The 23,866-nt window shown below is 50.5% G+C and overlaps 1 protein-coding gene across 3 annotated transcripts in view; it reads left to right on the top strand.

Moving 5' to 3' along the window:
- GNAO1 (G protein subunit alpha o1) overlaps window positions 1-23,866 on the top strand; it is a 152,365-nt gene that overhangs the window by 75,016 nt on the left and 53,483 nt on the right. For all 3 annotated transcript variants that reach the window (XM_064489159.1, XM_031458416.2, XM_064489158.1), the window contains exon 3: window positions 2,401-2,542. In XM_064489159.1, coding sequence (XP_064345229.1) covers window positions 2,401-2,542 — 142 coding nt within the window. The remainder of the gene's footprint in view (window positions 1-2,400; window positions 2,543-23,866) is intronic.

Here is a 23,866-nt window from a genome sequence, read left to right as displayed (position 1 = left end):
ATCTCAGTCACTTCTGAGTCTGCTTCTTTTGACTGATTTTTCTCCTGGTTATGGGTCACACTTCCCTCCTTCTTGGCATATCCAGAAATTGTTTACTGCATGCTGGATATTGTGAATATTATTTTGTTAAGTGTCTGGATTTTGTTGTCCTCATGTAAAGAGTGTTGGATTTCATTCTGTCAGGCAATTAAGTTACTTATGGATCAGTTTGGTTCTTTTGTGGCCCATTTTTAAGATTTTTCAGGGCAGGTCTAAAGTAGCCTTTACTCTGGTGCTGGGTTAGCCCTACCAACATGGCATGAGCTTTCTGGGGTCTCTGCCAAATGCCCTAGGTGGTCACTCTCCACTCTGGCTAGGCAGAACTTGAAACATCTCCCAGCCTTGCCTGAGTGGTGGGAGGTGTTCAACTTATTACTTGTTTCTTGTGGATCGTGTAGAGTCTCACTCTCTTTAGCCAAAGACTCAAGGAGACCCCTATTGAGATATCAGGAACTTTCTCTCTCTTTGCCCATTTCTGTCTGGTGCTCTGCCTCTCAAATCCCAGCCACCTCAGCCTTCCTGAACTTTTATCTCTGTCCGTCCCCTCAGTAAGACCACTGTGCTCTGCTTGGGCTCTCCCTCCCAGCACTGAGGTCTGGTCAATGCCTCCAGGCGGAAAGCCAAGGCAATCATAGGACTCGCCACGCTTGTTTCCCTTCTGTCCCAGATCATAGTCCTGTGCTGCCTATTCTCCAGCCTCTGAAACCACTTGTTTCATGTATTTGTCCAGTTTTCTAGTTGTTTACAGTGGGAGCGAACAATTCCCTTTGAGATCTGCCTGGGGTAGTGCACCAGTGATCCAGACTGGATGCATGCTCCCTCAAGAAACTTGTACAAAAATGGATTTAGGGCTAATAAAAGTCAGGGAAAAGTCAGTAGGGTCATTCTGATCTGCTTCTCAGAGAAACTCAGGATAAAGACTCACAACCCAGCACCAAGTCATATTTTATAAAAGGAATCGTTAGCGTCCATCATCTGATGACTGGGTAAATAAAAGTGGTATATCCTTCCATGGAATATACTTTCACAATCAAAAGAAATGGAGTACTGATCCATGCTACCACGTGGATGAACATGCCAGGTGAAAGAAACTAGGCACGGAAGACCACATCATATGTGATTCCATTTACATGAAATATCCAGAATAGGCAAATTTATACAAACTGAAGACATATCACATTAGTGGTTGCTTACTGCTGGGGTGGGGGTGGGGTGACTGCCGATGGGTACAGGATTTCTTTGGGGGAGGACAAAAATGTTCTAAAATTAGACAGTGGTAGTCATCGCCCAATCTTGTGAATATACTCAGAAACGTTGAGTTACATGCTTTCAATGGGTGAATTGTACAGTATGTGAATTTTATCTCAGTAAAACTTTTATACAGAGAAAGAAGGCTTATTAGCAGTTTTCTTCTATACTGCAGGAAGTGAAGGACCAGAAAGGGGCCTTGGAGGTGGAAAGGGGGTTCGGTTATTTGCACAGGTGTATGTCCATGTTACAGGTGGTATTCAGTCTTGGACTGAAAATCGTGACCACAGGAGAGTTTACATGGTTTATTGGGGGATGACTAATGTTGGATGTTAGTCTTGAAATCCATTTGCTCTCTCTTAAGTACCTCAACCATAAGGGGATTCCTGCAGAGTCTCAGTTTTACCCACTTTTAGTCTTCTCCCTGGGCCCTTGTCAGCAGTGAGTGTTCATTGAGTGGCTGCCATCTGCAGGGAGCAAGGGCCTTAGGGCGTGTCCAGCCTCTGCCCTGACCCCAGAGGGACCTGAGAACAGGAGCAGGAACTGTCACGTGGCCACTGAGAATTACAACGTCACCTTCGTGTCCTCCGTGTCATGTTCAAAGACATCAGAATAAGAGACAAGTGGTCAAATCCCAGCGGAGGGAAGAGGGTAGGCACACTCTTTCTGTTGACTTTTCTGTTGTCTCTGAGAGGTCTTCAGCAGTATACCCCTGAGAGGATATTTAAGTTAAGACCTTGAGCGTTGCTTAAAAATACTAATAGCTAACATCTGTTGAGTGCTTAGAGTGTGTTCAGAGTGCTGTTCTGAGTGCATTCAAGTATTATCAGCACCTCGACTGATGTGTCTTCCCTTGTAGTAGGGAACGTGGGAAGACTGTGTTTCCTTCTTCCACTATTCTGTTTTTCAGATTAATTTTCAGTAATTCAGGTAAATTTTTCCTTCAGATTTTGAGGTCTTATCGCAGCAATTCAGTAATTCAGCATGCAAACTGGACCTGGCCTTCAGCCAGCTGAGCTGGGAGGTTGGCCGGGGGCTTCCCGGGCCTGGCGCGCTCGGTGCCAGGTGAGGACAGCGCACTCATCAGATGTGCCATGTGTGGTTTTCCTCTAGGATCATCCATGAAGATGGCTTCTCTGGAGAAGACGTGAAACAGTATAAGCCTGTTGTCTACAGCAACACCATCCAGTCCCTGGCAGCCATCGTCCGGGCCATGGACACTTTGGGCATCGAATATGGTGACAAGGAGAGAAAGGTAGGCCGCTGAGCCCGTGGGCACGGTGAGGAGAGGGGCTGTCTCTGCTGCCGTGTTGGGGGTGGGAGCAGCCATTTGAATCACCTCTCTTCCCTCCTTTACATCAAAAGATGTGTTTTCTGCCTCTTCAAGGTGAGTCTGAGGACCTAAGGGGCTGTCCTTCCAATAAGAAGTCGATGTCCTAGAACAAGGGCAGTTTTTTCAATTGAGTTGCCAGGCATCCGATAAGTGTTGAATGGAATAAGTATGTAAAAGCCTCTTATTTGCAAACATTTGCATTAACTTTAAGACTGAGCTATACACAGCTACACTGGCAAAACTCAATAAAAGGGGGTAGGGAGGAAAAGCAGCTTCAGAGAATTCTATCCAGAAGTGCATCTTTGTCTCCTGGTGGGATTCTGAACCCCAGCGATCCTGGAGCGTGGGGAAGGGAAGCAGGTGGCGGCCTCTGAGCACCTGGGCCCCTCATTGGAGCCTCTGGACAGAGAGCATTAATCTGTGATGATGATGTGGTTTGGTTATGTGTTTATATACATACCCTGTCTTTGCTAAAAATCACCTCCCTTACAGAGGAAAACTATCCTCGCCTTCTCTGGGTCTGATAAATCGTCTGTGACAGATAGCTTTAAATGTAAAATTCAATATTTTATGCACAAAATCCTAATTCTATGGGGCAGAGTCATCCAGCTCAGGCACTGGCTCCTCCTGGAACAGGGGAAATGGGTGACTGAGAGCATGTCTGAGGCCAGCCCCGGGTGGGGACGCCGGGTGCTACTTCTCTGCCAGGCTGAGTCCAGGAGCTGGTTCTGCAGAGGAAGTTCTTCTCCCCAGGGGCCGGCTTTTGTTTTGGTCACAGAGCCAAGGCCTGCAGAACGAGGGGCACTGTGAGTTCTTCTGTCTTGTTTCCACTCAGTATTCACTGAGGGTACAATTTACTGGGCGCTGGGAATACAGGACCCCGCTCAGTAGGAGTGGTGCCAGAGAAACTGGGCAGCAAATAGCAACTCGGATCACCAGAAGTAGCCAGGATGGTCTGCAGGGCTCCATTTATTTTAATAGTAATGGCCACAGTGGTAATACAAATAGCTCTCATGTATTGAGCACCTACTAGCTGCCAGGCACTGTAACTCACTTTAATCAGCTCAGGCATTAAAGCCCAGAGCAGGAAATGCCTGGTCTGATCTTCAGACACGGAACAGGCCACAGGCGTCTGGTCTCTCTGTCTCCCCTTTGGCCAAAGAGAGAGCACGATGCCTGAATCTCAGTTAACCAGATGACAGACACAGTGCAAAAGACTCATGTGTCCAAGGCATGCGCATGTGCGCCCTGGCACGCGCGCGCGCGCACACACAAACACACACACTGCCTGCAAAATCTTCCAAGAATGTGTGTGTTCACTGCCATACCTACCTCCCAACCAACTGTTCCTTCCCAAAAACCTACCCTGATCATAACCCAGAATAGTCAGTGTGACTTTGAAATGCTTTTCTCCTTCAGTTTTGGAAACATTCATTATTCCTGGATTTTTTTTTTTTTTTCCGTTTTACTATCCTGAATAGAGAGATGATTGCTTGGAAATTGCTAGGAACATAGTATATTAAAGACTATACTCCAGGGCCCCTCGGCCTCTGTGGCTGTTTCTCTTCTGTGGGATTTCCCAGTCGAGACAACCCTCAAATAGGAGATTGGGAAAGTCTCCAATGGAAAGGGAGACTGAGAGCAGAGTGGGGACTCCCTAGAGAGCCCACTGGACACTGCGGAGCTGGAGCCCAGCCTGTTACAGTTGGTGACATCACGGCTGCTGCCTGACCCATCCCGAGGGCAGCACAGGCTCGTTAGGTGCAGTCCCTCTGGCTGGCAAAGACCCCCAGGCCCTGGGGTACCTCCCCCTGTGTTATTTCACCTTAGGCCAAAGTGAGCCAGGCAGCTGGAGAAGGTGTTTCCTGGGAGCGGGCTGGTGTGGATTTGCAGTCTGGACAGCTGGGTGCAGGGAGCCCTATATATCATTTTGGGGTTGGGGGGCAGTGGGGGCAGCTACCAGGTAGCCAGGGAAGGTTCACCTGAGCCTGGAAGGGACACTAGTGTTGGAACTTGACCATGAAAAGGAGCCAGCCATGGGAGGAAGAGGGACAGAGATTCCAAGCAGACACCACCAGGGCCCTAGGTGAGGAGTAAGCCTGGCAAGTTGGCAAAAGAGAAGCTCCATTCAGCCTGATCTGTGCCCATGGGGAGGGGTGGGGCCTGGGGGATTGGACACCCTCTAGTCCAGTCTGCCTGCAGCCCGCCACCTGTCAGTGTCCAGATGCCCTGACCCCAGGGCTGGGTTTCCAACCTCTTTCCTCTCTCAGGTCCCCAGTAGGGGATCTGCTGTTTTGATTTTGGGAAAATGGCTCCATGCAGAGCAGACCCAGATTGATGTTTTGGCCTCTAAAGAAAAGCCCTCCTTCCTGTTCTTGTCTTCCCAACCTCTACCATCCTCCCCACATGCAGCACCTGCTTGGGCCAACCAGCTTTACATTCTCCAAACAGAGAAGCATCTAGATGCTTCCTTGCTGTACCTCATTAGGACAGCATCCCTGACTTCTCTCAGCAGCTGCCTCACCCCCTGCCCGGGCCCCCAGTGGAGGGAGGACTGACTGGTTTCTCCCTCGGCCTCGCTGGGATGCGGACTCACAAGGCCACGTGGCAGTGCGTGAGCCCAAGCCTGCAAGAGCCTCCACGTCAGGCAAATAGCAGGGACTCCCTCAAGCACCTCATGCCCCAGCACTCAGCAAGGACCAGCTGAGTTCCCATCTTTGCATGAAGCTTTCCTCTCCTTCCCCGACAGCAGAGCACAGCACAGTGTTTTCTCCATTGAGCCCGTTTCTCATGCACTGTGTCAGTTTTTCCTTTGAGCGATGACCCTTGCACTTTAGGGTGGTCAAAACCCATTTGAGCAGCTAATGAAAGCCGTGAGACTTCTCTCCAGAGCTGTGCACCTGCACACATACCCAGGAAATTTTGCATATGATTTCAGGGCACTCTGGAACTCAGAAAGCCCACCAGTGGAGTCTAGAGTAAGAACTTCATTATCTAAGAGCTTTCTGCTCAAGGTCTGTGTCATTCATCTTTGGGTCATCTCCTCAGCCCAACAACCAGCACAGCGCTCAACACACCGTAGGTCTCACCAAAAAATCCCTTGCATGGAATTACACTTCTAACTTTCTCAGTTCTCAGAGAAAAAAAGGAAAAGTACCTGTAATTTTATCATTAATGAATAGATGGTGACTGAGTACTATGTGTGGACTTTGTGCTAAGCTCTGGGGAAGGAGTCAGAGGAATGTGAAATAGAGCCTTGAAGGGGCTGGTCATCTTGGGAAGACAAGGCTCACAGGCTGAATGACCCCAGCAATTGCATGAGAGGTGAGGGAAAGCTTCTTAGTGGAAGTGAGGCTGTAGCTGTCCTCAAAGCAGCACATGGCTTGACAGGTGTGGGTGAGGAAAGGGACTTGAAGCAGAGAAAAGCATGAATAAAGGCCGTGGGTTGGTGGTAACCAAAGAAGATTTGATTGACAGAGGAGGCCAGTGGCCGGTACAGAGGATTAGGATATGGGAAGGTGTGAGAAAGTTAGAAAATACAGTTAGGTCCAGATTGGGTAGATCTTGGAAAGTATGCCAAGGAGTTTGGGTTTTTTCCTGTTGGCAGTAGATAGCCATTGGTAAATTTTGGCATGTACAGGGTGGGCTAAGTGGTGGGATAGACTGAAGGTAGGGAGACAGGTTGGGAAGCTGCAGTAAGGGTCTCCACTGGGGTTGGAAAAGAAGGACAACAAAGTGATGTGTGGTGATGAAAGAAAGGGGCCCGGTGATTAATTGGCTGCTGGTCCTAAAAGATAAGGATCAGGAAACTGGGACTCCACTGTTTCTAGCCTAGATGACTGGGAACCAGGAGAAACCTCTGGCGGAAAGTCAGGAGAAGTGCTGATCTGGGCCAAATATGGTTTCAACCTACTAGGCTCCAGGTGGGAGTGATCAGCAAGTAGATGGCTTCAGAGAACTGAAGCTCTAAGAATTAAAGACGATCATAATCGTCACTTTCAATTTTTATATTCCAGGGCTCATATTAAACCATTTACATTTATTAAGTTATTTAATCCTGACAAATACCTGTGCAGTGGGTGCTATTGTCACCCACATTTTACAAATGAAGAAAATGAGGCCCAGAGAGGCTAAGTGTCTTGCCCAAGGTCATGCAGTACAAAATATATATGCATATAATATAGATATGTAACCCTAATGAAGCTATAATCCATGTGGCTCAGGTCCAGGGCAGAGTCCCATTTAAATAGGCACAAGATAATAGGCAAAACAGATCTTCAGAAGAATCCCATTTCTTTGTTCTGAGTCTCTCTAAAATATGAGAAGGGACTCAAAGGACAACTCCCACTGCTTTTCTCCTGTGTCCTTTTCTGCCTTCTTCATGTCTGTCCCACCCCCACTCTCTCAAGCTGCTTTCTCCCCCAGTTCTCCAGAGATCATCTCTCTGCCACCAACCTTCCAGGCTTTCTCTCTCCAGTCCTCTCCCTCCTTCTCACTCTCCCACATTTTTCCTCCTGACTTCTTCCTCCTCTCCTGCTCTCTGCCTGGAAGGAATTCACTCTCCTCCTCTCCCTCTCCTTTTCTCCGTCTATTCCTTGGTTTCTCTCTTTCTTCCTTTGTGCCTCCTTCCCCCTCTCTCCTTCTCCTTTCCCTCCCCTTCTCTCCCCATCTCTCTCCCTCCTTCCTTCCCTCCCTACTCACCCCCAGCTCATTATCCTGTTAAGGGTCATAACCTTTTGAGTGGAGCCCCACCCCTCTCCTCGTCCTGGGTTCTCAGCCCCAGGCCGGCATCTGCATCACAAAAGCAGAGAAACTTGTCTGGTATAACTGGTTTAAACTAAGACACTGGAAGAAAAGATGAGGGAAACTGGGCAGTTACAGGATTAGAAGGTTCACTTGGACAAGCAGGAGGGTAGGTAAAGTCTACAAACAATCCCACGAAATAAATTTTAATCACGCAATGTGTATATATGAACATACATAAAACTTATGTGCATGTACATGTGTACTTGTGTGTGTAAAGTACCTTGTAATGGGACAACAGTGAAGAAGTAATGCCTTGAACTCATATGAGGCTTTATTCATTGAAAATACTCTGATTTTCATTTTTTCACCATTTGTGCATATCACTATTTCTCTCACTAAATTATAAACTCCCTGAGGACAGGATATAGATCTTAACAATCTAGTACAAAGCAGGACACAAGAAGTATTGGATACTGTGTTCAAATCCCAGCTCTGCCCCTGACTGTATGGCTCTGGGTAAATGATGTAACTACCTTAGCCCTCGGTGTTTTTGTCTGTAAAATGGGCCTAATGCTAATACCATCCCCATTCATCTGCTGAAAGATTAAACGAAATGCTTGTGAAGTGCTTAGGACAGTGCCTGACCCATTCAGGATTTAATGGGTGGCCCAGGGTCAGTGACCTAAGCGGGACTAACGATCAGTGCTGGAGCTGGTGTTGGAATCGCTGCCCAGCACTCTGATGTCCCACCAAGGGGCTCCACTAGAACACCCCCACCCCTCGAGATAGTGGTACCTGTTGGGGAGGCAGAATCCAATTTCAACTTAGATTCCAGAACGTCATTGGATCTCCTCTGATAGAAGAAATCTTGACATTTAAGTCACACAGTGGAGCTCTGAACACTCTTTTTAATCAGGGGAATACTATGGCGCTATCTCCACAGCAGTGCTGTTAACCCTGTGGTTTCTGAAACAGACGAAAACAAGGATGCTCTCTGGTCTGAGTCTGCCTGAGTTCCTGGGGTCTGGGGAAACCTTGGCAGTGCTTGTCAGATCTGATGGGGACTGGAGAGGTGACAGATGAAAGCCCAAACCTGAGGCCAGGAGAGGCTTCCCCTGGGCAGCAGCTTGTACACCTGCCACACGCTGGGAACCGCGGCCCTTCAGCAGTGTCAGCTCAGGCCTGGTCCGGCCCTAACCCTCTGCCCACACAGGTTAATAGAGCTTGAAATTCCTCTATTCAAAACCATCTAATTCTGCTACTCCATTTTGCAGATGATGGCAGAATAGGCCCCATCTGGCCCCAACAGGAAACAGACTTACTCAAGGGGTGACGTGCAGACCCAGGACTAGAACTGTAGGTTTGCTGAATCACGGCTCAGTTCTCTTTTCATCTCAGCAGCCTGCCTCAAATCACTCAGCCGACCTGGGGCCTCATTTTCTTTCCCTCACTCGGTCAGTCAGTCATCCCACAAACGCTTAGTGAGCCATCACATCCCTGGCAGACAGTGCGCGGGGAAGCAGGGTTGGATACAAAACTGAAAATATGGAGGGGCTCCCGAGCCTGTGCAGGGATCCCATCCCTTGATTTGCAGGGCCTCTCCCAGCTCTGCCGGACTCAGTGCAGCCTGCGGGGAGCGTTCCCTGTGGTCTAAGGCTGGATAGGCCCCAAGCTCCAGGTTTGGGGCAGGTGTCCTTTCCTTAAGCCCTGCCATAAGGACCTCCAGACCTGGGCGCTGGTACCTTGGCCCAGGTTGGTGGCACAAGTGGCTCTTCTTGGCCCGCCTCCAAAAGGAAAAGCCAACTCAAAGGATGATAGATTTCAAGATGGGAAAGGAAGAGGAGGGATTAAAATCTCAGATTTTTGAGATGTCCCTCCACTGCCTCTCCTCGTTAGAGACTTCTTGGGTTTCCTCAGCTGAAAATGGTTGCTCCATCCTCTGAACAGTTGTCATTCTGGAGCTCCAGCCCCTGCTGCCCTCAGCTTCTGCCTCCGATTGCCTCACCTCTGCAGCCAGACAGTGAGCCTGGGGGCTGGGGCAGCCTTGTCCGCCCGCGCGTTCCCCGCATCGTCATGCCCGTGCCCAGCAGGGGTCAGTCAGTGAATAGATAAGTTTGTGAGCAACTTGGTTCACCTCATGGGCTGAGTGCTGGGCCAGATGCCAGGGGTACACCTGTGAACACACAGACAGACGCCTCCATGGAGGAGGGAGTGAAAAGCGCGGAACGCAGCTCTTGTCCGGCCTTCTAGATCTCAACGTCCAGAGCAAGGGTGGCTGGAGCAGCCTCCTGCATTCCGCCATTCCTTCATCTACGAAGGCAGGCAAGGAGCGCACACACTTCTGTAGACAGCCTTTCTTATTCTCATGAAAGTGCAGTGATAACGATGTGGGCATGCCTCACTGGGTTGTCTTGTGGATTAGATGACTTATAAATACAGGTGCGTTAGAGCAGGGCCCGGCCCGCAGGAGGTGCTCCGGAAAACTTAGCTGTTGTTGGCATCACGTGACTTGAAGCTTAGTGACAGCTACTCTAGTGTTCAGAGGTTGGTTAGTGATTACAGGTGATGGGGAGGAGGGGGCAGGCCCTCCTGGCAGAGGCAGCCTGAGCTGGGTAAAGGTGCATGCCAGGGGTCTGAGAACTCTCTTACTTGGGTTCCGTCCTGCTGTCAACTGTCCATCCTGGAGAAGAGGGAAAGCTGGAGCAGGACTTCTCACCTGATTGGCATTTCGTGAAGAGCTGCTGATGAGGAGAAAGATGAGGGTTCTCCTCCACTGAGTTTTGGGATTTACTGGGGGCTAAGTAGAAAAACGTTTTTGTGAATCTTGATAAAATGCTGAGCAGTTCTCTGCCTTAGTAAGTCGAGTGTTGAGAACACAGTAGGATGTAGCCTTGTTGATGGAGGGTCACACTGGGCTTTCATATTCTCACTAATTTCCATGACAGTCTACAGGGAGGGTGGCAGATGACGACTGGTGCTATGAAAGCAGACCTGTTGAGTCCATGGGGAGTCCAGCCCAAAGACCAGGAATGATTCTCTGGAGGGCGGGTGCTCCACCAGGCTGGGGCAGAGGTGGGCCCTAGTTTCTTCTCTAATTTTTGCCTTTGTTTTCCCACTGTCTTAGTCTTTTTGGGCTAATATAACAAAAGTACCACAGACAGGGTGGCTTAGGCAACAGAAATTTTTTCCTTATAGTTCTGGAGGCTGGGAAGTCCAAGGTCAAGGTGCCAGCAGTGTGGGTACCTGGTGAGAGCCCACTTCCTAGTTCACAGACAGCTGTCTTCTCACTGTGTCCTGGTGGAAGGGATGAGATTGATCTCTGGAGTCTCTTATAAAGACACAGATCCCCTGATCACCTCCCTGTGGCCCCTCCTGCTAGTATCATGACATTGGATTTTGAGGGGACACAAACATTCTGTAGTACCCACAAAGGCCCAGAAGCTAGAATGTTGTCCAGAGGGGCACTGGAGACTAAGAAAACAACTGGTGGCAATTACATCTCCTGGCAGTACCAAGCTGTGGCAGAGTCTCTGGGAGGAGCGCCTGTGCAATCGAGCCTGGAGCAGGGCTCCCCAAGGAGAGCATAGTCAGACCACTCCCACCCCGCTCACCCCGGTTCTTTGGGCTTATTGGTGACTGCCAAGGCCTGGCCGGCCCCTGGCCTCCATCTGGGCGCTCCTGGCTTCCCTTCCATGGCGTGCCGAGTGGAGTGAGTGTTCAAGCCTGAGCCACTGCCAGTCTCTGCATGTTTATTGCCTGTAGAAAGAAAAGGAAACCTGAAATTCCAAGGAACAGTAAATGAAAACCACAGGCGATGATACCTTGGACTTGTATGCTCGCACGCGCACTCTCTCTCTCTCTTCTCTCTCTCTCCTCTCCCTGTAAGCCCTGAATTACCTGGCTCTTATGGTAGTGGGAAAATGTTACAATTATGCAAGTAAATATTCTCAAGCATCAGGACAAGTGAGGTCCCCACTAATGGCCCTTCCTTTGGGTATGTGTGGGGCCCCTACATTACAGCCCCCACGTCTCTGCCCAGCTACCCCACAGGGGAAACCAAGTGCCTCCTCTTTGGAGAGGGAACATTGTAGCTACATCCTTGGGGCTCAAAGTAACTGCTTTTAACATGGCAAACTAGCTAGCTGATGAGGAGACCTTGCAGCCCTGGAAGACGTAGAGAACAGCTGGCCAGTGCCTGTGTTTTAAGGCTCCCGAAATACTGAAGAATATGTCCTCGGTTTCCTCATTGATAATATAGGGATGCTTCTATACTTACGACGACAAATACCACGGACAGGGAGTCCTTGCAACACAGCGTGCTCCTCCGGACACAGCATGAACGTGTTAATACGTCTGACATCCGCAGCCCCTCCAGGCTCCAGCAGCAAGCTCGCATTGCCCAGCACAAGTGCTGGCAGCAGCTTCTCTCCTTCCTCTCTTCTGAGTGAGCCCAGGAGCAGCTGATGGCTCTAGGGGAGACATGGATTAGGAGCATTTGCGCCACCAGACTCCCCTCCCCCAATATCTCTGGTCTGAGGTCCCCAGGGCACAGTCCTGAAATAGCTCACTGCCAAATTAGATCCAGCTTTTCCAGCTCCATGGGCACCCTCCCCCTTCTTGTCCAGCCCTGTGTCTTCCTCCCTTTTTCCTTCCTGCCACACTTCCTGCATGGTGCTGAGACCAGCTGGTTCCCCTGATGACAACTGGCCAAGGAGAGGAGGACAGCTCCTCCGGCCCAGGGCAGCTCTCTGGGCCCAGCCTTATAGGCCAGGGTGCCTGCTGCGGGCCTGGGCCAGGCTGGGGGCCCCACCACTGTTCTCAGTTTCCACGGTTGTGCACCTGAATGGTGAAGTACCTTGATTCCCAGATACCACCCTCCCTGGACCACGTCCAAGAGTTCCACCCTGCAGCAAGAAGCCTGAGGATTCAGTCTGAAACTCTGGTATCTTCTTGTGGAGAAACTCAGTGCACATCCTCGAAGTGCAGCTCCATGTGTGGCGGGGCAAAGTGCACGCGCTCAGGAATCAGTCAGATACAAGGTCCAAATTGGATCCTTCTTTTTTTATCATTGTGACCTCAGGCAGGTTCCTTAAGTACCCTGAAGATTCCACTTCTGTAAAATGGAAATAATGCCAGTGTAACAAGAGGCTTCCCTTCTGTAACAAAGACCCCTAAATAACAGTGGCATGAATAAGATAGAAATGCATTTCTCTCCTGCCTGATCAGCCCAGCTGTGACACAGGTCAGGCCCTTCTGTCCTGTTGCTCTGTTACACTTGAGGTCTCTAACTCCATTCCAGGCCTGAGATACTGCCCTGGTTACCCCTTCTATCCAGCAGCACGGGCTAAAGGGAAGAGGTGTTGGCTTGTAGAAGGCCTTGAGTGTCAGACCAAGGAGTATAGATGCTCATGGCCTGGACCAGGGGTGTCTGAGTTAGAGGAAGAGCCCGTGACCAGCAGTGCTCCACAGAGACTGAGTGGTGGGCAGGAGAGTCACCGTCCACTCCCTGGAACTTGTCACATCATGTCAGTGTGTTTCAGATTGACTTCTTATCCAAGGCCCAGTGGGTCTCCCTGGCCCAGAACATCAGATTCTCAGACCCCCTTCCACCAGCCTCTGAGGGGCAAGTCTCCCTGCAGGACAAGTGTCCCCACCCTGCCCAGCACCTCCTGCTGGACCCACACAGGGCCATCCTCATAGGAGAGCCTTCCATCTGGCCCACCCATCCTTGGAGGCCCGCCCTCTTGTCTTCCCAATGCTGTCCTTTCTGCAGCAGCCATTTTGGAGTTTAATCACAGCTTTCCTAGTGAGCACTGTGCTGTGAACAGGCCATTTTGTGCTGGAGGAATCGTTGACACTCTTCTAGTCCAGGATTCCTCAGACATTAGTTCCTCGATGTGGTCGAGTAACACTCTCTTCTTGTTCAGTAAGTCTGGGAACATGGGCTGTGTCTCTGCTGGGGGAACCACAGTGTGCATTACAGTATCCAAGGCCTTCAAAGCCCCACAGAAAGGAAGGTTGTTGATGTGTGTCTCTTCCAGAGTTGCCCCAACTTTTTTTTTTTTTTTTGAGTATTCCTTTTAAAGTTACATAACCATTCTCTGGGACCTGCTGCTCTCACCCAGGTCCTTCCTTGTACAGAAGGGGATACTGAGGTACATGGGAGGAGAGACTTGTGCAAGGTCTTACCACAGGTCCGGCAGAGCTGGGACGAAGACCAGGTCTCCTGTTTTCTGGACTAAGGATTTTCCCACTTGCCTTCCTCTCTCCTGTCCCCGCAGGAAGCAAGAACCATGCTCCCATTTTCCAGTAACTGTTTGAGCTGTGCCTTCCCTGCTCCCAGGTCCCTGTCCCATGCCCACCCCCTCAGCATCTGGCCTCCCGGAGCAGTCGGAGGGCAGGGCCACCCCTTGTGCTTCTCTTATTCCTACACGGGGTGCGGCTCAGCCTGGGACTAAGGGTGAAGTACTAAAGATTGGGCCAGTGATCTCTCTTTTGCTCGGCCACACATGAAGTATCGTGGGTTCAGAGTTATCCCTCTGAGACTTTCACCCTCACTTGCACTGCTGGCCTCCAGGAGTGCAGAGAAGGGCAGCCCTGGGCCCTTCCATGTATCTGATGGCACACTCGCCCCTGCGCCGCACTGTTCTGAGCGCTGTCCGCATGTTAGCTCATTTGCTCTCTTCTCTTGCCCATCTCAGGCCACCATGTTTCTTGACAGGACCCTGACTGGTACATAGATTCCATTGTTGCCCTCATTCTACAGATGACTAAACCAAAGTTCAGAGAGAAGTGATAAGCCCAAGTCACACCACTGGGACCTGGTGCCACCCTAGACAGTCTGACTCCAGACTTTTAACCAATCTAATGAGGTTGCAGACCCATGACCTCCACCTCAGCTTTCCCACCCGCAGAGTCACTGGGAGCCGCAGTCTGGGTCCAGGCCCTGGGCTGTGTGCAGGGTGGGTTAGTACTAGGAAATCAGCAAGGGCAGCCTCAGCCAGCCGTCAACTCTGACAGTGGGCTGCAATCGCCCAGTCCTCCCCAGTCTGGTTCTGCCCTCTTCGCTGGCCCCTGGGGGCTTGCCAGCCCCAGCGGTGGGCAGGCGGAAAGACCACTCCAAGTGTCTACATCCAGAGCCGGGAAGCAAGCCCTGAGCACACCTTCAGCTCCAAGTCATAGAAGTTCCTAAGCTGGATGGGGAGAGGAGAATTAGGCCCAGCTTCTACGAGGAGGCTGTTTCCTCCTGGGAAAAATGGGGGAGGTGGGGAAACGCAGCTGCACAGTCCTTATCTCACCAGCCACCCAGTGGGATGGGGCCAGGTCTCCCCTCACTGTGCCTCTCTGGCACCTAGAGGGGCAGGAGCCCCAGGAACTCAGCAGGAGGGGCTGGGGTCTTTGTCGGTGAGGGTCCACCTTGAATCAGAGGTGTGCCAGGCTTCAGCTCATGGCAGAAGAACACTGGCCCTTCATGGAAAAGCTGGGCTCCAGGCCCTGACCCCACTGGCTGTGTGACCTCAGACAAGTCCCTCATCCTATAGAGTCCTACAAAGGGGCCAAATGGCCTCAAGACCTCTCCTCCACCCCACTCCCCATCTCAGTTCTATAACTTCTAAAAAGTTCTATAAGTTCTCCTGGCAAAACAATTGCTAAGCTTAGGTGATTGCCAAACTTAATTGCTAAGCACAGGGTTCTTCCCTTGTATCCAGAAGAGAAAGAAACCTCAGTGTTTCAAAGACAGGGCAAGTTAAAGACTGGCTTCTCTCAGGGAGGGGTTGATGTTCCACAGCCAGCAGGCTGTTAGCAGCGGAGGCAGCCCTGCACCAGAGGGAGGCCTCTGTGGGCACCCAGGGCACGCAGCTTGGGGTTGGGGCCCAGGGCTGTAGATGTGGGCTCAGTCCCAGCCTGGTGGGAGTTCTGGTGTGGGCTGACACACATAGGCCACCAAGCCACGGGGATAAAGCCACTAAATCAAGCAGAAAAACTGTCAAGTGTTACCGTCGCTGCATCTATGTCAAGGGTAACCATGTCGCAGAGCCGCGGGGGGAGATGAGCATGAACTGCCACATGAAGCTGTCAGTTTCTGTCTGATCCCTCTGGAAGGCTCCCCGGGTAGCGGGGAGGGAGAAGGTGGATTTCAGGAGCTGTTTGCTTGATGAGAATGAGATGGCAGAGCATACAGAGCAGGTTCAGGGCGGGGGCACGAAGCCAGGGACACCTTTGGGCATCGTCACAAACATTTTACACACATTTCATTGGCTGACCTGCACCCAAAAGCAGAGCATGTGGGCCAGTGTCCCATGGCAGCATCAGAGCACCTGGAGCTCCAGGCAGTGGGAGGTGCAGCTACTGAGTAGGCAAGCCCCAAATAGTTGCACCAGGTGCCTCTTCTGTCCCCCATAATCTGCTCCTCACAACAGCCTGCGTGAGCTTTTACAAGTGCTCATCTAAACCCCTGCTTAGAAGCCCTCTTGGCCTCCAGGGTAGAGTCCAGAGCCTTGGCCTGAGAAGAATCTAGCGATGGTACCCAGCTTTATTCTTAGCTAGCTGTGTGGTCCTTTGAAAACCCCAGAATACATGCTCTCACTGGATCTCTTGACTGTGTAGATGCTGAGGTCCAAGGGATGTGCTGGGAGATGGCTTCCCGTGGGTGTAGCAGAGAGAATCACTGAAAGATCCAGCTGGAATAACTGAAAAGCGCAGCCTACTGACCTTGGACTCCTGATAGCACTCACAGGCCCTGGGTTGGGGTGTAACCACCCACCCATTCCCCCTAGGATATGGGGTGAGAGGATGGAGACTGCTTCCTTTGTGGGAGCCGGAAGGCCCTGGAACTCCCTGATCATCGTTGTCCTGGGTCTGGACATACTCTCCAACATTTATAGGGCACCTGGTAGTTGCCAGGACAAGACCCTCACAGTCCGTGCACAAGGGGAGCTTACAGACCTGTGTCCTCCACCCCGCCCGGCACCGAGCAGTGCTGAGGCTCACACACTCTGCAGCCAGCCTGCCCTGCCTCCTCACGGAGCCCGATGCTGCCTTCTCTCAGCGCTGTGACCTGGGGGAAGTTACCCATCTGCTCTGTGCTTCTTCTCAATCTATAAAATGGGGATAAGGACAGTACCTGCTTAGTGCTTGGGACAATGTAGGGGCTTGAACAGTGCCTGACAGACCAGCATGTGTAAGCTTTTTGTATTAGTGGGCTTAGGTGGCCACAGCTCAACATAGACTGGGCAGGTTAAGCCACAGAAATTTATTTCCTCACAGTTCTGGAGGCAGGAAGCCCAATATGGAGGTTCTGGCCCAAATCGTCTCTGGTGAGAGTTGTCTTCCTGGCTTGCAGATGGCTACCTTCTTACTCTGTCCTCCTGTGGCCCTCCCTGGGTACATGCCTGCAGAGGAGGGGAGAGAGACAAGAGCTCTCTGAGGTCTCCAGTGAGGATACTAATCCTATCAGATCAAGGTCCCACCCTTATAATCTCATTTAACCTTAGCTACCTCTTTACTCCAAATAAAGCCACACTGAGGGTTAGGGCTTCAACATGTGAAGTTTTGGTAGACACATACATTCAGTCCATAACACTCTTATTCAGAAGATTTAGCCTTTGTGATCTACTACCCTGATTCGGCCCTTGGTAATGAATTTGCCTGAGGTGTATGAGGCTTTTACCAATTACACAGCCCTGTGACCAGCCCCTGTAACCCATATTTCCCAGCCCCGAGCCCTAGGTTTGGCACGAAAGTAAATCCTTTTCACATCTGCCATCTTTTTTTGAGCTCTGGATGTCCCACCTGTGGGACAGGTGTAACTAGCGTTTACGGGAGGAAGCTGAGACTCAGTTTCAAATGACTTGCCCAAGGTCAAGCAGCTGGTCAGTGGCAGAGCAGTTCTTAGACCCAGATACTTCAGAACCTCACCCGTTGCCCTTCCCACCACTGGTATGGCCTCCTGTGAAACAAGAGCAGAGAGCTGTCAAAAATCAGATTGTGGAGAACCAGGATCACTTTGAAACCTGAACTATAGAGCCATCCTGTTCATAGGCCATCTCCCAGCCTGAGTCTCCTCCACTACTGAGCAGAAACAGCACCCCGGCCCTAGTCCTGCACGGGGAGGGAGCAGGGGTCACACACATGAGACATGCAACAGGTGACATCTGCTGGAGGCTGGCTCCACTCAGCGCTCGACGCTTTGCACATGCTATCCCACTGCAGCCCCAGAATGGTCTCGAAAGATGCTAGTATTTTGTCTTTCCTGTGCATAAAATGGAGCCAAGATTTTCTGTGTGGTGTATCTGACTACACGGCAGGTGTGTGGCTCACAGGCAGCAAGTTTACCTGTGCTTTCCTATTTGGTAAATGTCTCTCTGGGAGGGGCCCAGTGTTGTTCAAAAATTCTAGAGAATATACTGGTACCTCCCTCAGATTAAGTCCCAGTATGGTAGCAACAGAATTTCCTTGACACTCCAGACAACACTTAACTTCACCTGCTGTGACGGCCAGCCCCCAAATCTCAACGGGTCCATACAGTAAAGGAATGTTTCTCGTTCACATCACAGTCTAATATGAAAGGTGGGGGGTGCTCTGGTCCATGCAGTTGGGAGGTGACTCCTCTCTGGTCTGTGGCTTTGCCAGCCCCTCAGCCTCGGGGTCTTCTGCTAGACTCCCAACATCAGGCCAGCAGACAAGGAAAAGGAAATGCATCGAAGGTTGTAAGGAAAGTTTTGGGGGGCCAGGCCACATTCCATTGGCCAGAACTTGGTCACTCAGTCACACCTAACTGCAAGGGCATCTGGGAAATGTCTAGCTGTGACCTCAGGAAGAAAAGTCAAAATGCTCTTGTCCCAGGGAAGTATCTGGCACAGCGTGCAGATGTGGATTTTAGCCAAATTGCTTTGAGCTCCTCGAAGCCCTGCCTTTAACCTGGTGAGAGGGCCACTGTCATGGCTCCTTCGGCCATGTTTGTTTGCTGCTCCTCACGGGGACTCAGCAGAGTTGTGGGGGCTGAGCAGTGACAGAGCCTCGCTCCTCATTGACATGGTGGAGCAGACCTGGAACTGACTTGGTGGTGGCCGTTGTGGAAGAGCCCTCCCTTCCCCTCCGTCTCCTTTATCCTGACCCTATAAAAATGGCTGGCCTTCCGACAGTGAAATGCATGACAGTTCTGGAATTTTGATTCCACTTGCTGTGCCCCAGGTAGGAGCTGCTGTGTCAGAGCACTGTTTCTCTAGTCTGGCATGCATACTTTGGTGGACATGAGATACATATAAACCTTTTATTTTTACTTTTGTTATGTGTCTATTGTCATGCATATTAGAAAAAATCACAACACATCATACTCATAATTTCACATAAATTATCATTTAAGATGAGGCTAATTTCAGGGCTCTACTGATATGGGGAAAAAAATTGACACATGAATGAGTTTGGGAACGTGGCATGGGGTGAAAAGGCTCAGATGCTAGACTGCCTTGAGGAGCTGTGGTCCCAGTGCTTGCTAGCTGTGTGACCTCTCCTCACCGACTTTCCTCCTCCATGGCATGTCCTCATAATGCAGATAGAGCGTAGGGTGGCCAGAGTGTCAAAAGATGGATGGTAGTACGTGGCACATATTACGTGCTCAGTCTGTGTTAGTTACTAAGAAACACAGCATCATATCATTTAACTGTGCTAGCAATCCTGTGGTAGGTGTTATTACTGCCATTTTACAGATGAGCAAAGAAAGGCTAAGTCACCTGCCCGACCAGTAGCAGAGCCAGGCGCCGACCCCCGGTGTGCCTAACTCCCGGGCTGGGCTCTGCGAGGGGAGTCCAGCTACGGTCCAGGCTCTGGCACCAACTTAGGATCCCTCTTTGAGCCTCCCTTGTGCGTGGGGCAGGGGATTGATCAGCTTAGTGCTTTGTGCAGGGCCAGCCTTGCAAAGCGTACGGGCTGTTCTCACTTCAACCACAGCAGAAGCCTTTACTTAAAACAAAAACAAAAATAAAACTGAACTAGATGTGATCCAGATGCCTACAGACTTTGCCCGGCCCTGATCCCCTGCCTGGCTGTGGATTCTTGCGGCTGTCTCTCTCCGTAACATCCGGGTACTTTATTGTGACCAAGCTTCAAACTTAACCCAAGTATAGACCATCATTTATGTACCTAATTGTCTGTTGATGGATATTTGAGTTATTTCCCCTCTAGGGCTACTATGAATAAAACTGCTGGGTTTTGTGTGGGCATAAATTTTCGCTTCACTTGGTAATACCTGAGAGTGGAGTTGCCGAGTCATATGGTAAGGGTATGTTAACTTTACAAGAAACTTCCAAACTGCTTTCCAAAGTGTTGTACTATTTAAAACTCCACCAGCAGTGTATGAGAGAGCTCCTGTCATCCTGCATTCTCATTGACACTTGTTGTCAGTCCTTTGTATTTTAGCTATTCCAGTTTGTACCTAATAGTATTTCATTGTGCTTTTAATTTGCATTTCCCTAATGACTAATGATATTTGGCATCATTTTGGCCATTTGTGTATCTCCTTTTGTGAGGTATCTGTTCACACTTTTACTCTTCCCTTTAATGGGTTATCTTCTTATTAATGAGTTGTAAGAGGTTTTTTGTTTCTTTTTTAATATATCCTAGACACAAGTTCATTGTCAGATATGTGTATTGCGAGTATTTTCTCTTGTCTGTGGCTTGCCTTTCCCATGAACATTTTTTAATGGATTAATGAATGAATGTTGATTCGTTGACTCTCCAGCTTCCATCTCTAGCTTATACCCCTCTTTTTAGTATGAGGAACACTCTTCTAATTCCCTCTACTTGGCTGTGAGCTAGATCCCTTTACCTGCAGGTGGAGAGGGGGTGTGGCATTAGGGGTGGAACTGTGGACTCAGGAGGCCGACAGTCCTGGGTCCACGTCCCAGCTCCAGGGCTCACGAGTGGGCAGATCATCCCCTCTGCTCTCTGAGCCTTGCTTTCCTGGTTTGTGAAATGGAGACAATACGTGATCTTCTCCTTGGGCTGCCGTGAAGATGAATTGAGATGATGACTGCAGAGCACCTAGCAAGGGCACAGAAAAGTGGAGATGAACCTGTTGGTGCTCCCGTTGCCAGGGCCCCTCAGCACCCCAGCCCCAGCCCGTGCCAACCAGGCCACACAGAGCAGACTGCTTCTGCCTGCCTTCTTTGTGTTGAAAGTACCACCTTCCTCCAGTTCCTCAGGCCGAAAACCCCGACTCCTCCTTCCCTTCCTTCCCTCCTGGTCCCCACTTCCTGCTCCAGAATGGCTGCAGCATCAGCCCCTTCCTCTCTCTGCCCAGGTCTCTGCCCGGTCAGGCCTCCGTACCGCTCCGCCGTGCTCTTGGAATAGCTCCTTACCAACATGGTCTCCCCACCTTCTGCCTCCTCCATCTCCTACCCTGCGTTGCCAACGGCTTCCTTTCGGAATTAGAGCCCAGGAGCCCTGGGGTGATGTTTGAGGAAGACCACTCTGTAAGGGCAGGGCTCCGCTGTCACCAGCTTCTTCTCTGGTTATAAATAACAGGCTCTATTCTTAGTCTGCCGGCAGTTAGTTCTCCTCCCCTACCTCCTGGAGCCTCCATCAGGGACCTTGGCTGTCCTTACTGGAGACAGCCATTCCTTGGCCTTTGGCAGGACCCATTCCTTTGATACGTGATCAGAAAATTCAATTATAAAACCAATTACTGATTTCCTGAGCTTTACAAAGGAGACATGAAAGTTTGATTAAATTTGAATTCCTGTTTGGCTGATTGCCAGCCAAGGCTAAATTGGCTTGTGGGAGATGTTTCTGTGGACGCTGTTTTGTTTTGCGGCTGCACTCTTGGAGAGAAGGGGGGCACGCTGGTTTTGTTTTGTGTTGTAGGATTTTTTTTCTCTACCCCTCCAACTTTGCTGAATGACTGTTCCTCTGTTGTGATGCATGAGATGTAAATCCCCCAAAGACCCGTTGCCAGGGTGACAGGCTCCAGAATTGAGCTCAACTAAACAAAGTCCTTCAGCTTTGAAGGTTAAAGCATTTGTTTCACATGCAGACTCGGGTTATAGTGGCCCTCCACAAGGCTGCATTCAGGGACGCCTGGGTGAGAAGGGACACAGAAGGGGCTCACTCACGGGTTGCTCTGGAGTACCTTCAGCAGTGAGGCCAGGCTTTGTCTGCTTCCAGCCCCTACCCAGCGAACACTCAGATGCTGAGGCCAAGGATCAAGGGACAGGAGCCCCTGAGGTGCATCTGCCCAGGTGGTCACCTCCCCCTAGGGCCCGACAGCCAGGGCCCAGGGCAGGTAGGGACTGGAAAGCAGACCTTTGTCTCTAGCCAAAGTGGCTTGCTTTTTCAGATTTTTCTGGGAAACTGAACAGATCCTGTGATGGGAGCTGGCCAGGGCTCCAGATCAGAGTCTGAGTTGGTTGCAGGACCCAAGTTCCTTCCCTAGGAATAAAATGAGAGGATCCCCGTTGTTTGGAAGGTGTAGCCATCCCAGAATTATTCTTCTATAAGAGGCATATTATCCAAGAGTGGGGATAAGGCCCCACTCAAAAGTATCTCCCACATGCCTAAAGTGCCCTAATTAGAGATGGGGACCTTTGGGTTTTAAAGGCTTTTTAGTCTCTAGGAATCCTGATTGAAGTACTGATACTCCTGGAGGGAGAAGCATCTACCACTGAGGACCAACTGAGAAACCGACCTTTGGGAGAAGGCCTGGGATTCTCTGTGCCCAGGGTGGGGTCAGATAACCTCTACCTGCCTCCCAGCTCAGTCAAGGCCAGGCTCAAAAGTGACCTCTTACACCAGAAAACTCGCACCTCTGACATCTTTGTGTCGCTCCACGCCTCACAAAGCACTCACACCCTGCCCCTCAGCCACACAGCAGCCTCATGAGCCGGCCACCTTGACCCCCAGTTGACCAAGGCAGCTGGGGCTCAGTGGGGTCAGGTGCCTTGCCCAGCATCGCACTGCTGGTGAGGGCAGATTCTGAACTTGGCCCTGATTCTTCTGAGTCCAACCCAAGCCAGTTTCCTCTGTGCACACAGCCTCTAACTGCACAGAGGCCACGGACACGGTGTACCTTCTTTGTTTGATAGAGTTGTTTCGTGTGTGTGTGTTTGTTTGTTTCTACAAGGTGAGAAATTTTGGTAAGCCTTGAATTTGGTACCCACCCCCCTTTTCACTTCTCTTTTTTAATGAAAATGTTACAGCTTCTTGGTGGAGTTGTAATTAGGAAATTTTGGGTTACTCAGGTAGGCAGAGTTGACAAATAACCAGGCAGCACTGGATGGAGTATCCTTTCCCCTCCTCAGAAATTCAGATTTTGCAAAATTGGAGGGGAGAGAGTTGTGAGGATAGGAAAAATTTGTGCAGCTGGGCTGGGTCAGGGAAGGTAGACTCCCTCCTTTATGTAGAACTAGAAAAATGTTTTGAAGTTATGTTTATGCATCATGATTTTTTTTATATGTGCAGACATGAGGCAGGATGGGAAGAGGGGGAGCAGATGAAGGAGGAACCCAGGTTGGGGTCCAGCCTTTGGCAGGAAGGGACTGGCAGCCCAGATGGGAGAAGGGTTCCTGAACAGATGCCTCAGAAGACCCCACCATCACCCCACTCCACCTGTACTTCTGAGTGACAGTGATGACAGCAGGGCAGTGACAGCTACCTCAGGGTGGAGCACACGCAGGCCAGGCTCTGTGCCAGACACTGTTATTTCTGGTGTCCTTCATTTTCATTCTTTATTTGAGTGGTGACATGTTTATTTTAATATGAACCCAGAAGTATGTGGCCCATCTAGCTCATGATTGCTCAGATATTAGACTCAGGCCAAAGTAGGGGCTTAACCTTTTTTAAAAAGTGAGTCAAGTAAAAGAAACATATACACATTAAGGCTGGGGGTGTTACACAGATTGGGCAAAAATTCCAAGAGTAGGACAGAAAGGACTGAAGTTTGGGAAAGCTTGCCTTATCTGTATGAGCTAGGTAAGTAATATGATTATGCTCATTTTACAGATAGGAAACTGAGGCTCAGAAAGGTTAAGTGACTTGCCCACAGTCACACAGCTGATAGATGGCAGAGTCGGGACCCAGACCAAGGCCTACCTGACTCCCAGGGCAGGTTAGCAGCCCCAGCAAGGCTTAGAGCCCACAGCCCAGGTAACATTCTCATCTTCATCCTCCAGGTGAAGCCCCAACACTGGCCCCCAGCCAGCCTTCCTGGGGCTGTCTGCTGGAGAATGAAGGCCTTTCTGGCTCCTTACTGAAGGGCTGATGGAGGTGAATCCCACTCTGGGGACCCCTCCAGGCTTTCTTCTTCCAATCAGCTGCATCTAATTCTCTCAAATAAAAGCCTTTTCAGAAAGTGCCTGGCGTGATGCTGCGTGTGACTGGCAGAGCCGCGATGCCATGGCTTCTCTGTCCAGCCAGCCCCATCCCCATCTCCACCCACCCCCAGAGGGCCCTCCTGGTCTCCCTTTCCTTTCTTCTCAGGTCTCTCCCAGCCCTTCCTTTCCTTCT

The sequence above is a fragment of the Camelus dromedarius genome, chromosome 9 (assembly GCF_036321535.1).
Source record: "Camelus dromedarius isolate mCamDro1 chromosome 9, mCamDro1.pat, whole genome shotgun sequence".
NCBI classification, from domain to species: Eukaryota; Metazoa; Chordata; class Mammalia; order Artiodactyla; family Camelidae; genus Camelus; species Camelus dromedarius.
The sequence above is the reverse complement of the archived record's forward strand: the minus strand, read 5'-3'. Positions and strand labels throughout refer to the sequence as shown.